Source organism: Perca flavescens, chromosome 14 (assembly GCF_004354835.1).
Source record: "Perca flavescens isolate YP-PL-M2 chromosome 14, PFLA_1.0, whole genome shotgun sequence".
NCBI lineage: Eukaryota > Metazoa > Chordata > Actinopteri > Perciformes > Percidae > Perca > Perca flavescens.
This window is the reverse complement of record NC_041344.1, coordinates 7,383,694-7,400,701: the sequence shown is the minus strand read 5'-3', so window position 1 is coordinate 7,400,701 and position 17,008 is coordinate 7,383,694. Positions and strand designations below refer to the sequence as shown.

General features: G+C 39.4%; 1 protein-coding gene and 1 long non-coding RNA gene across 3 annotated transcripts in view; both read right to left on the bottom strand.

The window, feature by feature from the left end:
- The window catches only part of LOC114567989 (uncharacterized), a 34,863-nt gene that overhangs the window by 432 nt on the left and 17,423 nt on the right, over nt 1-17,008 (bottom strand). The window lies entirely within an intron of this gene.
- On the bottom strand, nt 39-16,270 carry LOC114567957 (RT1 class I histocompatibility antigen, AA alpha chain). Of its 2 annotated transcripts, none has more exons than XM_028597258.1 (9): nt 16,142-16,270; nt 12,050-12,316; nt 10,671-10,949; nt 10,009-10,311; nt 8,589-8,855; nt 6,559-6,834; nt 5,052-5,354; nt 3,663-3,722; nt 39-601 (listed from the first exon to the last, which is right to left on the bottom strand). In XM_028597258.1, the coding sequence occupies exons 1-9, from the start codon at nt 16,197-16,199 to the stop codon at nt 591-593; spliced, it is 1,824 nt and encodes a 607-aa protein (XP_028453059.1). In that variant the 5' UTR covers nt 16,200-16,270; the 3' UTR covers nt 39-590. The 2 variants fall into 2 exon arrangements, with proteins under 2 accessions (XP_028453059.1, XP_028453060.1); XM_028597259.1 differs by lacking the exon at nt 16,142-16,270 and adding an exon at nt 14,313-14,334.

Below are 17,008 nucleotides of genomic sequence, written 5' to 3'. Positions count from 1 at the left end.
TGTGCATAATTTCAAAAAAGAAAATCCTGAAACAAGTGTAATGTTCTGAAGATGCAGAAAGTTGAGAACAACCCAGCAGATTATTTAATGAATAATAATAATGATAATATTTACATGTATAAAGACATTTGCATGCAGAAAAGGCACAATTTGTTACAGAAAAGTTCACCAGAATGCAGGAAATGAAGCGTGTGAGGCTCCAAATTTCCTGGGGGACGAGCACCAGACACCCCGGTTATAATATGTCCCCCGTTATATATTATATAATATGTTAAGGACCTTATTGAAAAGAAAAACAGATGTACAAAAGGAATAAAATGTCAGGACAACTTCATTCAACATCATTCATTCTTGAAGCTTATATACTGTGTATATATATATATATATACTGCAGTCATGCAAAACTCGGTCCAGGAGGAACACAGATAGAGACCATTTACACCTCCGGGACATTTCGGCTGTCTAATCTCTGCAGCATGTGATATTCAATCCATGTTGGTGGTGAGGTGGCCCTTTTGTTTGGATTACAGATTGTGTAAAATAAATGTAAATAACAACGTTTAATGTTGCCAATTTCTTCCTCCTCCTCTTCACACCATACCTGTCCGGACAAATATAAAAAAAAAAAAAAAACATTCATAAATGAACAGTGCAAAGAGTAATGATATCTCAATAATGTATACATGATGGAAAGCTGTGAAACCACTGGGATGTACTCTAACAGTAAATTAATTTCTCAAAACATGAATAAATACAGGTGATATATTTCAGACAGACAGAGACAGTAGTTATCCGGGCTCAATGGTTTGCTGCTGTTTACAACTTTATCAGAAGCATTATGAGAGCTACCTGAAGAAGTGTCTGACCCTGAAGTAGGGCTGGGACGGTTACCATTACCGCAATAACGCATTACCGTGGTCACGTGATGCCTAGCGCGGGTCTGATGACATGGATTGATTCTAACGACATGGATTATGTCTGATGACATTGTGTCTTACATGGATTCAAGGTTTTCTAAACATAATTTATCATCAAAAGATGGACCATGTTGGAAAAAAGTGTTTCTCGCTTTTACATGTTATCCCTTGGATCCCCTTGTTGTCTTTCTATATCCATAAATAAACCAATCCAAAAACCAAATCCGACTTTTCACGAGTTGGGGAGCGTAATGTTCCATACCGTGTATTACGGTAGGAAAGACAAAGACATTTCTCCGTTCTTAGCTGAGGGTAGACACATTACAGCTGCAGTGTTTACCATTGCACGTTAGCCTAGCAGCTAGCAGAGTTTCCTTCTGTTTACAGCTTAACCCGATAAAACGGCACGTTGAATTTCAGCCTGCACGCACGTATCGTAGCCTAAAACAGAGCGGATTATATATCGGTAGAGAGAGCAACAAGTGAGCAACAACTGCCGAGTGGCCGAGTCGCCCTCTCGGCTCTCTGTCTGCTCAGCTGCTGGACGGGCTGCACTCGGGCTGCAACATGGTGGAAGGTTTAGGGTGATGTTTTTTCGGGGGTAACTCCATTCACTTTACCGGCAGTATTAACAATAGATATAGCTCTATATATATATAGTTCACTTTTAACTCACTTTACATCATCTTTGCTATCTCTTTTTCCTCTCTCTTTTCCTCACAGCGGCACTCTACTCCCCGTTACCGCTCGCTCTCCTCGCGCGACGACACGAGCACTGACGTCGCTCACTTAAGGCACCTGCCATTCTCGCTCTAACTTACGCTACTCTCGTAATGGGGTTGAGTGGGAATTTCTTGCTTTTCAAACGCGGTAGACAAAAATACATACCGCCCCAGCCCTACCCTGAAGAGAACAAAATATAAGATCATTTAGACAACGATCAAGTAAAGGACCAAAAAACAGATAGGATAGATTTATGTACATCCAGTCAGTCCGACATACCGACACATACATAGAAACCTGATGTGTTCATCTCTCAGATGAAGAGGAGATTATCTCTGTAACACATGGTGTATGAAACATGATGGCTGACACTGACAGTGAAATCTGACAGGATGGAGTGCATAACGCACAGGACTTTCACCCAGGAGACCGGGGATCGTGTCCCGCGTGTGTCTTTAACTGTCCCGTTATTGCGGCGTGTCAAGGAAGCGTGAGCCCACCCACGACCTTTTCCTAAACCTAACTGCGTCAATAAACCTGACCAAGCCCGTTTAGTTAAAGCACGTTATACGGCGCCAAAGGAGACTTTTACCGTCAATAACAACGACAAAAGCACCTGACCAAGTGTCCGTATTTTACGAGATGGGAGTGAGAATGTGTTGGCGTTATAGGACTGGTCTCAAGATTGGCTCCAAAATAAGTTGCATGTCGGTCTAATTTGCAGTCGTAATATAGCAAATTATATTCGGACTAGCAACAGAAAGAACTACAACACCCCAATACATTTTTTTTTAAAAACATTCCAAAGTGCTGCGGGAACTTTTCAATAAGCATTAGATGTAGTGTTACATTGATGTAAGAAAATGAAGACCTGTTGAAAATGATTTAAGACCTAAAACACAATACTTGAGTGAATTTAAGACTTTTTAAGGCCTAAAATTTAGATTTTGAAAACTTTTACTTTTTTAGACTTTTGAAGAGCCCGCGGTCACCCTGACTAGGGCTGCAACTAACAAATATTTTCATAGTCGTTGACGTCCTCAAATGCCCTGTTTTGTCTCCTACTCAATATTGAGTTTACTGTCATAAAGGAATAATAATAAAATAATAAACTAGAAAATATTCACATTTAAGAAGCTGGAATCCGAGAATTGTTACTGTTTTTCATAAAGAATGACTCAAACCGGTCAAAATCAATTATCAAAATAGTTGGCAATTAATTTAATAGTTGACAACTAATCAATGAATATTTGCGGCTCTAGTCATGACCAAATTCTGAGACCAAGTGAGAAAGTTCTGCCTACCCTCCCAGAACAGCATTAGGCTGTCAGGAAGTTTCTTTCTTCACTATTTAAGTAATTAACTGACAACTTTCCCCCGTCTAATGTTTCCAAGTGGTATTATTGTTGGTGCTGCTGTCAGAAACACAACCGGATCACTATCCATTTTCCTCAGAGCTTAGCAGTGAGGCTCTTTTATTTTTCCAGGTAGAGTTTCCACGGTTACTTTGGTTGTTCCACCGTCCGCTATTTCCGCTACTGGAAATTATTCTACAGCCTTTACATATGCAATCAACAATGCACCATCCGTGGTGCAGAGAGGTTATCTAACAAGATAGCCGTTCCCCACCCCCACTTCTGTGTGTCCCTACATTAGCATCATTCACTGGACCCAATCTTGGCATTAAATGATTGGACTTGTCTCACATCAGAATAAAGGCAGGTCCTGAGGCTACCTAGCATAGTTTCAGGAGCAGGGCCACAGCTCAAACACGCCTCTTCTACGGCGGATTCTCTACCGAAGCCTCCCCACAACGCAGTCAATGTCAAGTCAACTGACGACTACAAGCGACTTCACTTCATCTTTCATTATTAAATTGTTCAAGACGTATGTGGTTGATGGTGTGGTCCTTGCTAGTGAGCTGACAGTTTGGTGTTGCTTTGGTACAACATGGAGATGACTGTATGCAGTGCAGCAGGTGATGTGTAAGGCAGACAGAGCCAGTACAGAGCCATTAGTTACCGTTCAGTGGCATGTTGCTGTAGGTTGCTCTAGAAGGGTTACTTGTAGTAGTCGTTGGTTCTGAGAGGAATAAAACACAAAATGACATGAAGAAGACAGACAGATCTGAATCTGATTGGCTAATCAAAGTTCCTAGGATAAGTGTCAGATGAAATCATCACGTCTACAAAAACAGAACAGAATAAATCCCCAGGCAATAAGCTTTTTTGCCTTGTTAAAACGTTGGTCGAGTTAGCGTTATCAGCTGGTTAGCTTAGTGCAGGCGCTAATGGATCCACGTTTGTATCTCGTAAATTACCCCACTAATAATGCCCGGAATGATACCAAACTTCTACACTAGTAGAAATAGTTTCTGTACTTATAAAACGAGGCATTAGAAAGTTTGTAACTACACCAGAAGTATATTTAAATAAGACTTGCCTGATGGATACTCCTCTCGGCTGCTACTGCGCAAGATCCCGCAAGATCCCGCACAGAGCACAACATCTACTGCTTTTAAACCGCAGCCGGGATATATACAACTGTGTGGCATCTTGTCCTATCGCCTCATGCTGCAGTAGTTGCTTCTGCTGTTCACTCGCTTCTTGATTTTTCTTTACCAGTAGTCTCTTCCGGCAATAGATGTTGTGCTCTGTGCGTGATCTCGCGGGATCTCTCGTGATATTTTGTATTACATTCTGAATCTGCCACGTTTTCAGGTAAATGTAGTAGTACAATGTCTTCCTCTGATGTAGAAGTACATTGTAAGTCAGTAGTAGGCTATAAAGTGGAGTTGAATATTAAGTGGTTTGGGGTTTCTGTAAGTCATTTTGGGATTCAATTTGGTTCTGGAGAATTCTACAAGCAGAAATACCACAGGCCAAGCAATTGGCCCGTTCCAAAGAGGCACATTTTCAACAGGCACGGTACTAGGATGATTAAAAATATAAAATAAAACTCTCAGCAAATTGTCAAGCCATGACGATGGTATTGTTAATTTTGCATTAAGTTTCTGTATTATTATTTTTTCTTTTCATATTTCAACTCCAAATTCATTCAGACTTAGACATTATTAAAATGAATTTTCTCCTGTGAAGAGAGGCAGACTGTGTGTATATATGTCCAACAGATCTGGACCAATTCTAAATATGAGAAAATTGTCTCTCACTGTAAATTACTCGTACAAATCTGTTCCTAGTGATTCTTGCATGAGGCCCATTGTGTGGTAAAAATCAGTAACATTTCTTTAAATTTAGAATGTACATTTTCAGTGCCGTCCATCAGCTTAAACCATAAAAGCACGAAAGAATAAAGTTGTATTCAGCACAATTTTTTTTTAAACCACAGAACAGATTACATTTGTGTTTGCCTAATCTGGCTAATCTCCATCTCCGTCTGATTCAGTCTTACCTCTGTTGGTCCTGATCTCTGCTTTGTCCAGTTTGGTGACGATGTCGTCCTCCACACCAGAGAGATGAAACACACAGTCGTACCTCCTCCAGTCTCCAGCTGGGACTGATGAAAGGTCCAGGTCAACACTCATCTGGAAGGATCCATCGTGGTTGGGGAGGATCTCTCCGAGGTCCACGTCCTCATGAAGCTCCTCTCCATCTTTTCTCCAGAACATCATGGCTCTGTCAGGGTAGAAACCTGTAGCGTGGCAGCTGACTGGAGAGGAGGGAGACTTCTGGAGGAGAGACACTGAGGGAAGATCTGCACAGTGAAGACAAAGACTTTATTATTATTATTTACTGGAGATTAATATTAATCATTCATGTTTGATATAATGTATTTTGAATGCATTTTTTATGAAATGCAAATAAACCTCACTGAAGTGTAAAAAAGGGAGGTGAGACAGATTAAAAAGGGAGGACAGGGAGTGTCAGAAAGACAGAAAGAGACAGAGAGACAAACAGAAAGAAAGAAAGAGAAAAAAAGTGAGGAAAAGAGGAGGGAGGCAGAGAGATGAAGAGAAATGAGAACGTGAGAGCAAGAGAAAATGTGTGTAAACTTGGGCTGTCAAACAATAATTTTTTTTTAATCGTGATTAATCGCTGCATTTCTATAGTTAATCGCGATTAACAGCATGTTTTATCAAATGATTCAAATTCTATTATTTTGCATTTCAGAACTGTTTTTAAGTACATATTAGCAATGGAAAGCAATTCTTACCAGTGTATATTGACTGGGACTCAAATGAATGCAAAGAAAGTTACTTTATGAACATGACTTTAACATGACGCGTTATGCTCGGCCCTTAAAGGAACACGCCGACTTATTGGGAATTTAGCTTATTCACCGTAACCCCCAGAGTTAGACATAAGTCAATACATACCCTTCTCATCTCCGTGCGTGTTGTAACGCTGTCTCACGGCTCCAGCGGCAGCAGGCCAGCACATAACATGCAGGTGAATGGTTCCAGTAATCCTACTGCTCTGAATAAGTGACAAAATAACGCCAACATGTTCCTATTTACCTGTTCCTATTTACATGTTGTGATTTGTAGAGTCACAGCGTGTGCAAAAAAACAACGTAACATGAGACACAGCCATCTTCTAACCCTAAACACAATTGGGAGCAGTAGGATTATTGGAACCATTCACCTGCATGTTCAGTGATGGGCTGCTGCTGCTGCTGCGGCCATCAGACAGCGCTACAACACGCACGGAGATGAGAAGGGTATGTATGGACTTGTCTAACTCTGGGGGTTACGGTGAATAAGATAAAGTCCCAATAAGTCGCCGTGTTCCTTTAATCGCAACGTGATAAATGCGTTAATGCTTGCAGCCCTTGTATAAACTGAGATAAAGTGAGTTTCTGTTGTTTAATATTTATTGTAATGTTACTGTTTGTTAGAAACCCAAGAAGAAATGTTAACATTTGTTCCATTAAACTCCATCAGGTCATGTGATTCTACCTGTTCTCAGCAGAGAGCTCCTCCCATAGTTCACATACTTCTTCCCCCACTCAGGACAAATCTGGGTCAGGTAGTGTTTCAGCTGAGTTATCCGAGCTTTGTCATTGTCCCACTTGTGTTTGGTGAGGACAGCCTGTTGTTTTGTAGCGATGTATGTCTCTGTCTTCAGGTCAAATGATATGAAGTCTTCTCCATCATAACCATCCTGATAATAACCACTGACTACTCCAGTCACATCCCACTCACAGCCGAACATCCTCTGGTAAACGTGAACACCTGAGAGAGAGAGAGAGAGAGAGAGAGAGAGAGAGAGAGAGGGGGGAGAGACACAGAGAGAGAGCCATCTGTTAACAGTTGATAACTCAAACTATCAATTATTTGTATTAATCAATTAACCAAACAAATTTAAACAAAGAAAAGCAGCAACATTCTCACATTTCTTTTTAATAAAAGACTTAAATATATATTTGATTATCACAATGTATGTCAATTAATTTTCATTAATCAACGAATAGATTATTGACTAATAGTTTCATCACTTTATATGTTTATTACGATACAGACACACTGTGGTCAATTAAATCTAATCTAATCTGTAGATCTGCTAAATTTAGGGTTCAAAATATTTATTCTTGTCATTATTGATTATGTAAGGATTATTTTTGATACATTTAAATAAATGTTTACAAATGTAAAACAATGTAAATGAAATGTTGAAAACTGTTGATCAGAAGTTGTGAGAGTCTGAGATGAAATCTAATAGCTTCTTCTGTCTGATCAACACTCAACACTATTTCTTATTATTTATATTGAAACTGAAACTACAAAATATTTTGACTTTTTTCAATGAATTCAACGAAACAAACAGTGGCAGACTACGTTAGATGCAGCGTGTGGGAGAAGTATAGATAAACAAAGGCAAGAGAAGCTAACAAATGCCATAGCGAAGTGGATCGCTACAGACTACAGGCCCATTAGTGTTTCTGAGAAACATTCTGAGAATCGCGACAAATGACGACAGGTATGAGATTTTACAAGACGCACCATCACAAGAATACATGAGTTGTATGAAAAGGAGAGACCTTTACAACGTGTTACTCTCACTGGGGACTAGTGGACATCACTGGGTAACCATCATTACCTCGGAGTTACAGTGCATTATATAGATGACCAGTGCGCGCTGCATTCACATGCTCTGACTGTAATGAAAACAGAGGAGAGACATTATGCTGAAACGTTTGTGCTTCACCTCACTCTAACAGGGACATTTGGTACTGAACATAGATGGTTATGCTACTCCCTGATAAAAGAACACAAATGTTTCTGCTGTTATCTCAGAAATTGCCTGTTTTAATGTTATGATTGTGGCTCAGGATTTTGTGGGCAGTTTTATTTTATATATAACAAACAGGATAACATTAACGCCCTGGCAGTGGCAATAAGCTTTAATTTTGTATTTGCTTTGATGACATTGTTTAAGTTGAGATTTACACTAAACTGCTACTGTATAAACAAAATGCTGATGTTAAGTGTTTGCAGAACAAATGTTATGGCACTTCATATGGCAGAACATTTAAAATAAAATTGCGCTATACCCTACTTTTTAATTCATTATTGGATTTTGCGTATAACAATGTGATTAATCAGGGAAATCAATTAAAACTTTTAATCATTGCCCAGCCCTACTTTCTATATATTATGGGATGTCCAGACTGAGGTCAGTACAGTGGAGTGGTGCCTGTTGAACCTTTTAAAGCTGAGATGTGAAGGAGACATTCAGCATGCGCTCCTGTCAGCAGCTTCATTAAAACCTCCTGCTCCTCCTCTCATATGAGGACCCAGCAGAAGCAGCCTGTGGCCCGTTTACAGGCCCCTGCTCCGTAGTTTAAGAAACCAGGCAGTAATGGTCCTCTATCAGCTGGGTGTTGTCAAACCGTTGGGATGAACTGGTTCCTGCTGGTTCAACATATGTTTAAAATGATGAAAATATAAACAACATTTTATCAGTAGAAAGTGAAACATAAACAAACCTCCAGTATGGTTGAAGCGCATCTTTACAATTTCAATGTTGGCTTTGAAGAGCTGCTGGTGACCCACCAAGAGCTCCGTCTCCCTCTGCCAGTACTGAGGATCATCTTCTGTGAGTCTGCTCATCCAGTCCTGTTTGGGTTCTGTTCTCCTGATGTTACTGTCATAGTAAAACATCTCAACGCCATCAACCAATCCAACAGCCACAAATTCTGGCAAGTTTGGGACTCCAGAAGACCCAGTGTAGAAATACTTCAGAGAGTGACTCACTGTAAGAAAATATGAATGTAATAATGTCAGTTTTTATATAACTAGGGATGTAACGATGCACCAAACTCATGATCTGATTCACAATTTTAAAGGACAATTCTGGCCAATTTTGACGTTAGTCTTGATTGCTATAGCTATGCGAGTACTTTCTATAGAAAGAAACCTGACATGGATCGGCCCTAGCAAACTGGAGTTGCTTCAGCTACCTCTATGAGCATCCACTGAGCAAAAAACGGCAGCTGTCAGGGCAAGTTTTAGAGTGCCTTTGGGCCTTTTAACAGGCACAAAATGCAATGAATATGTCTGTGTCACATGAAAAGGGCCCTAACGTGACAACAAGATACCTTTTTTTAACTCAGGCATTGTTTAAATTCACCTACCCTGTCTCTATCCTGCCGGTGGATAGCTAGGCCTGTTAGCTGCTAGGTGCTAGCTGGTAAATACCGTCCATGATAAGTGTTTTCAGCCAGACTTTTGTGAAAATCATCACGCAGCAGTTCCTTGTGTATTTGTAGCTCATCCATTTTGTGTGTGATTGATCTGGTGTTGGTGAGTAGGAGGCTTGTCAGTGTCTGATCTGGGTGGTAGTTTCCTTAGCCGCGCTAGCAGCCTTTGTCCCCCCTTCCTCGCCTCCGGCAGCGAACAAAAATCCCCAGAGCGCCCGGTGGTCTGGTGGATGTCCTCCAGAGAACAGATCACGCCTTCACGGCGAACATTGTAGTAGGGGTGCACGATATTGAAAAGAAATTTATATTGCGATATCGATAATAAATATTGCGATATCGATATTAATTTAGATATTTTTAAACATATGTAAAATTACCGAAGTTATGGGAAAACGCATCAAAATAGATTTATAACAAAAAAAATAAAACAAGTTTTCTTACAACACAAGGTTTATTTCAACTGACGGTCATATTGGACTGGTAAAACATGTGTCTACAAAACAGGACATGTTTTACTGGTTGGACAATATAAAATAAATAAATACTGGTTGTATGTGTGTGTATGTCCAACAGCTCTGGACCACTTTTCAGAATTCTAAATATGGGAAAATTGGTGAATGCCACACATTTTTTTTAACCACGGAACAGATTACATTTGTGTTTGCCTATTCTGGCTAATCTCCATCACGTCTGATTCCAGTCTCACCTCTGTTGGTCCTGATCTCTGCTTTGTCCAGTTTGGTGACGATGTCATCCTTCATACCAGCGAGCTGAAACACACAGTCGTACCTCCTCCAGTCTTCAGCTGGGACTGATGAAAGGTCCAGGTCAACACTCATCTGGAAGGATCCATCGTGGTTGGGGAGGATCTCTCCGAGGTCCACGTCCTCATGAAGCTCCTCTCCATCTTTCCTCCAGAACATCATGGCTCTGTCAGGGTAGAAACCTGTAGCGTGGCAGCTGACTGGAGAGGAGGGAGACTTCTGGAGGAGAGACACTGAGGGAAGATCTGCACAGTGAAGACAAAGACTTTATTATTATTTACTGTACATTAATATTATCATTCCTCTTTAAGGTCATGTATTTTAAATGCATTTTTTTATGAAATGCAAATAAACTTCACTGAAGTGTAAAAAAGGGAGGTGAAATATATTAAAAAGGAGGACAGTTAGTGTGAGAAACACAGAAAGAGACAGAGAGACAAACTGAGACAAACAGAAACAAAGCAGAAAGAGAGAGAGAGAGAAAAAAGTGAGGAAAAGAGTGGTGATAACTGCAAAGAGGAGAGGGAGGCAGAGAGATGAAGAGAGAAGAAGAAATGTTAACATTGTTGGGTCCATTAAACTCCATCAGGTCATGTGATTCTACCTGTTCTCAGCAGAGAGCTCCTCCCATAGTTCACAAACTTCTTCAGCCACTCAGGACACTCCTGGGTCAGGTAGTGTTTTTTCTGAGCTATCAAAGCTTTGTCATTGTCCCACTTGTGTTTGGTGATGACAGCCTGTTGTTTTGGAGCGATGAATGACTCTGTCTTCAGGTCAAATGATATGAAGTCTTCTCCATCATAACCCCACTGATCATAACCATTGACCTCTCCAGTCTCATCATCCCACTCACAGCCGTACATCCTCTGGTAAATGTGAACACCTGAGAGAGAGAGAGAGAGAGAGAGTGAGAGAGTCAGTCATATGTTAACTGTTGATAACTCAAACTAATAATTATTTTCATTATCAATTTTTTTTTTTTTTTATCAATTAACCAACCACATTTAAACAAAGAAAAGCAGTGAAATTCTCACGTCTTTTAAATAAAAGACTTAAATAAATATTTGATTATCAAAATTGCTGTCAATTAATTTCCATTAATCAACTAATAGATTACTGACTAATAGTTTCATTACTTTATATGTTTATTATGACACAGACACACTGTGGTTAATTTAATCTAATCTAATCTGTAGTTCTGCTAAATATTTAGTGTTCAAACTAATTATTCTTCTCATTATTGATCATGTAAGGATTATTTTTGATACATTTAAATAAATGTTTACAATATAAAATGAAATGTTTAAAACTGTTGATCAGAAGTTGTTGTGAGATGATCTCCTCTGTCTGATCAACACTCTATGGAAGCGTATTACATTCACCATAGAAAAAAAATGTAGACACGTCATATCTCGTAATTATGAGAAATAAGATAAGCTGTCTAATTTTTTTTTTCTATGGTGAATGTTATACGCTTCCGTAACACTTAACACTATTTCATATTAAATGATATTAAACCGAGAAAAGCAGAACATTATCATATTTGAGGAAACTGAAACTACAAAATATTTTGACTTTTTTGTCAAAACGGTTGGGATGGACTGGTTCCTGCAGGAGAGTTCTTCTGGACCAGCTCACTCCACTTATTCTGATCTAATCTAGTGGAGATAAAGTGGTAATGGTCTCTGCTGCTTATTATGGGATGGACAGAAACACTGGATCAGTGGAGTATAGCAGCATCCAGTCCACTCAGTCTCAGTAATGTTAATGTTGAGTTGAGTTGAGTTTTCAGTCACGAAAATACATCAAACTGTTTAATCTGTGTGTGTGTGTGTGTGTGTGTGTGTGTGTGTGTGTGTGTGTGTGTGTGTGTGTGTGTGTGTGTGTGTGTGTGTGTGTGTGTGTGTGTTAACGTGTTTACTAAAATAGAAGGATGAAAACATAAAGAACATTTTATCACTAGGAAGTGAAACATAAACAAACCTCCAATTTGGTTGAAGCGCTGCTTTACAACTTCAATTTCGGCTTTGAAGGTCTGCTGGTCACCCCTCAAGTACTCAGTGCTCCTCTGCCAGTACTGAGGATCATCTTCTGTGACTCTGCTCATCCAGTCCTGTTTAGGTTCTGTTCTCTTGGTGTTGCTGTCATAGTGAACAATCTCAACGTCATCAACCAATCCAACAGCCACAAACTCTGGGAAGTTTGGGACTCCAGAAGAAGCAGTGTAGAAATACTTCAGAGTGTGACTCACTGTAAGAAAATTTGAATGTAATAATGTCAGTGGATGTAACAATGCACTAAACTCATGATCTGATTCACAATTTTAAAGGACAATTCCGGCCAATTTTGATGTTAATCTTGATTGCTATAGCTATGCGAGTACTTTCTATTTCTTTGTGCCTTTTAATAGGCAGGATGTCCTCCAGAGAACAGCTCATGCCTTCACGGCGAACATTGTTGTAGGGGTGCACGATATTGAAAAGAAATTTTATATTGCGATATCGATAATAAATATTGCGATATTGATATTAATTTAGACATTCTTAAACATATGTAAAATTACCGAAGTTATGGGAAAACACATCAAAATAGATTTATAACAAATAAAACTAGTTTTCTTACAACACAAGGTTTATTTCAACTGTACACTACAGTATAAAAAAACAATGTAATGCAACACCTGTTGGCTTAAAGCCAAAGTATTTCCAAGCTACCGAGGAGGATTCACTTTTGGCTTTTAAAGTCCTTACATTACACAATAAAAGTCATAATTTTTGTGTAACGATCAGAGGTGTTACAAGTTACATTTACTCCGTTACATTTACTTGAGTAAGTTTTTGAAAAAATTATACTTCTAGGAGTAGTTTTAAATCACTATACTTTTTACTTTTACTTGAGTAGATTTGTGAAGAAGAAACTGTACTCTTACTCCACTACATTAGGCTACAATGAGCTTGTTACTTTTCTTTTTACCTCTTTGGTATTCTACGCGTCATACGCCCCACGTACGCCTCATTTTAATGTTTTATTTTGACAGAGAGAGAGACTTCCGCTAAAGGCTCTACCACGTGACTGTGTTTCAACAATCAAACGCAGTTGTGCAGTCTCGTCACGTGACCGTACTCAATCTCAGCGGCGGGACCGGACCTTATATACCGTCTATGGACCGGACGGGTCAGCTTTACAGTCGTAGCAAAACAAAAATGTCAGAATCAACCGCCTGTACTACCAATCCAGATCAACATGTCCTGGATTTCTTTCAGTTATTACCCGGCTTCACCTAACCTAACAACCGCGGTCCCACATAAGCTGTGTCACGACGGTGGTTATCAACTAGTTCAACCAACCATCAGGGTTTCCCAATCCAGCGGCGCGTGTTCACATAAAAGAGGCGATGTTTGCACAAAATGACCAATAGACACATATTTTACATAAGAAGAGCAAACTATAATTCTACATAAATATGAAGAACACAGACTCGGTTTTACAGGCAAAATGCAATACAGTCGCTGCTTCCTAAAACAGGAGGACAGCTGGCAACGCTTATCAATATCACCTCCCCGTCAGTCAGGCACAAGATCTGACCATAATTACACTTGTCCATTCCATAAACTGTTGTTGCTTTAGCCTATTTGCAGTTGCAACCCTGGCAGTGGGAGCGATCGTGAGAGCAAATAAAAAATATAAAAACATAATTCAAACCGCTGTGCGCATTGGCAACACTCGGCTCAAGAAGCCAAGAAATAGCCAATATGTAATTCCCTCCCATTAAAATCAATATATTTCATAAATATACCCATCAGGGAATGTTAACGGGGTTGTTGGTCTCTAAATGTTTTTTGTATGAGCGCTATATTACCTTGTTCTAGTTCTGCCTGCAGAGCCTGGTAAAAAAGTATAAAAGTTTGGAAATTTGTGTTACTTGTTATTATTTATTTTTTATGAATTATTTTATTGATTTTATTTTTTATGTACTTGAATTTACCTGGATTATTTTCATTTAAGCTATTTTGTAATTTATTAGTTAATTTTAATTTATTTTATTGACTGGATGAAGTATAATTTGCCTAAAGATGATTATTTTGTATTTTTGTCCGTCTGACTGAATGCCTGTGTTAAAAAATAAATCAGACGTTACTCAACAGTTACTCAGTACTTGAGTAACTATTATTCTGAAGTAACTTTTCTCCTTTTCATACAACTCGTGTCTTCTTCTTGTGATGGTGCGTCTTGTAAAATCTCATACCTGTCATCATTTGTTGCGATTCTCAGAATGTTTCTCAGACCGATGTCCTCCACAACACTAATGGGCCTGTCGTCTGTAGCGATCCACTTCGCTATGTTATTTGTTAGCTTCTCTTGCCTTTGTTTATCTATACTTCTCCCACACGCTGCATCTAACGTAGGCCTAGTCTGCCGACGCGCCGCTGTTTATTTCGTTGAATGATTTGCTGGTATCAACGGTGTGTATTGCACTTAGGTGAGATTTCAGACTGGAAGTACTCCGGTGATAAGAAAATTCAACATTGCAGTGGTTACAAATAACTTTAGCTGTGTTGACTGCACCCTCTGGAAGAATTTTAAAATGAAAATGGCCATGTAAAAGTTCCGTACGTTTGTTTATCCGCCTAATTCTTCTCTTTTCCGGTTCCTGTAAGCGCGGCAGCAGTCAGCACAGACTTTCACAAAATAAAAGCCTGTGAGCAATAGACTTTTACAATAATAAAAGAAATAATAAAAACTGCATTAATGCGCGATAAAATAATGGTCTGCGTTAATTAATGAGTTAACGCGATAACGCGTTAACTTGCCCAGCCCTAGTTAAAATATAAAATATAGGCTAGACCTACTACGGGACATAGACCTGAGCCTACCGTTCATGAACGCAGCATGACTGCACTTCACCATCACACCACTAGGCTATGTGAGCACATTGCATACGATCGATTTGACAGCACTCGCAAGTCCAAAGAAGTCACCTTGCTTTTGAGGTAAATACCACCAATACATCTTAAATATAAATATATGTGGCTATCCTCTGCCATTTAAAGTTCCCAGATATTTTGAGACACCTGTCAGCAATAGGCTACAATGCAATCTCTGATGGCGGAATATTTAGTGAATAGGCTACCCAAAAACATCTCAGTGCAAATTCCAAAAATGTTCGTCTGTTTATTTCCACGGTTCAACACACAAGACGATTGAACACCCAGGTGTTGTTATCACTACGTGTAGGATTACATTATAAGACTAGAACATAGTTTGGCTGTGCAATGGATTTATTAATTTCTGCCAGTTAGTGCATTTTCCCTGTGTATAAGTTAAAGACTATGTTTGACACTGAGGATATCGGAGACTGTGGTCTGGTTCAAATGAGTTAGGCCTATGTTTTATTTCATTGTGATATTTAGAATGACACTCTAGACTTAACAACTAAATTGTTAAGTCTATTTCTTTGTATTGCGAAATTAAAATGAAATATGTAGCCTACTATTACAACCAATATTATGTTGAAATTAATTCAAAGGAATCCTCTCTCTGTCTGTTGTGTGCGTGTTGTGGGCCTAAGCCCATGGTGGCTTAGCGGAGACATGGCGCTCTTCCTGGGGGCTTGCACGAATGAGGTAAAAGGGGAAAAAAAACATAAGTGAGTCGGTTCATTGACGTATAGCACTCGATTCTCCCGGTTCAGTGACACGAGTCGGGTTAATTAACCGGCTCTTCGGTCAGTTCGTCAACACTAGCAAAAACACACACCACGACAGCTCCTGATATTATAAAATAATGGTCGAAATAAATGACACACTTCTGCCCTTTTTCAGAAATAGGCCTACACTAAAGGCTATGCGGCCATCAATGGCTAGATAAACAAATGTAACTTAGGCTAGCCAACCGATGAGTTACTGACAGGATTTACTTTAACGTTAAGATAACGGGTTTGTTACTTTCTAACATTTCTATAATCTGCAAGTAAGTCCTAAAACTACTATCAAAAGAACTGTAAACTCATGAATACAGTTTATAAAGACAAGAAGCATTTTTTTCTTTTAGCCTACAATTAAATAAAATCCTTACCTGCCGCCGCGTCCTGGACCGTGAGTCCCAGGAGGAGCAGAACCAGCCAGGTCTTCATTGTGAGTTGTCTCTTCTGAACCTCTGATAGACTTATTACTAACTTCTATGTTTACTTCTCCAGAGAAAAGACACCGCCCCGCCACGACCACCGGGGTCAACTGAGGATGAAGCGCTGTCGTCATCTGAGCCAATGGGAATTTAGCATCAACGTCACTTGTTACTCGGTGAAACTGACCCAGTGAGATATAAACGAAAGCGAAAGTAAAATTGTGTTATTTCAGCCTGTGCGAGAGGATGTGCCTTCATTCTGGTTTCTCAGCTGTGTTCACATATGAAAGGAGTATTCTACAATCTAGAAGGTGACTGTCAGCTACAGATCAGATACTACTAGTTTGTGGGGGGGCAGTAGTGTCTTCTTCTTCTTGTGTTTTGTGTGGCTGATTGAAAACAGTCCTGATCAAAAATATCGACAACAAACAACAACTCCAAGAGTGCTTTCATTGATGTTGTAGTGAGTAAATGTGCTGAGGGGCCCCTGAGAGCTTCTTAAAGCCAAAGATGAGATCAGGTGATCTGTGTGTGACCGGCTGAATGCTCCTGAACTGATCTGGAGCTGTGGACTCTGAAAACTGCTCCAACAAGAGAAATGGATCACCTCTGTTGATGTTTGAACACCTGATGCTGGTTCTCATTTTGCTCTTTCTTTGGCGCTGTTTCTACTCTCTTTCCATCCTCACTTATTGTTGCTGAAGCACTTTATAAAACATTATAGAGTTTCTGTTTCATAAGAAAACTCAGATCTTTTGTTATTCAACTGATTAGTCATGATTATTACACAAACAGATCAATATGTGTCACATATTTTAT

What these genes read in the sequence shown, in the direction of transcription:
- LOC114567957 (XM_028597258.1), bottom strand. Translation starts at nt 16,199, where the DNA reads ATGAAGACCTGGCTGGTTCTGCTCCTCCTGGGACTCACGGTCCAGGAC. An exon ending in GAGCTCTCTGCTGAGAACAG is followed by an intron (nt 10,312 to 10,670) that starts GTAGAATCACAT and finishes TTCACTGTGCAG; the next exon opens with ATCTTCCCTCAGTGTCTCTC. An exon ending in AGAGATCAGGACCAACAGAG is followed by an intron (nt 3,723 to 5,051) that starts GTAAGACTGAAT and finishes TATTCCTCTCAG; the next exon opens with AACCAACGACTACTACAAGT.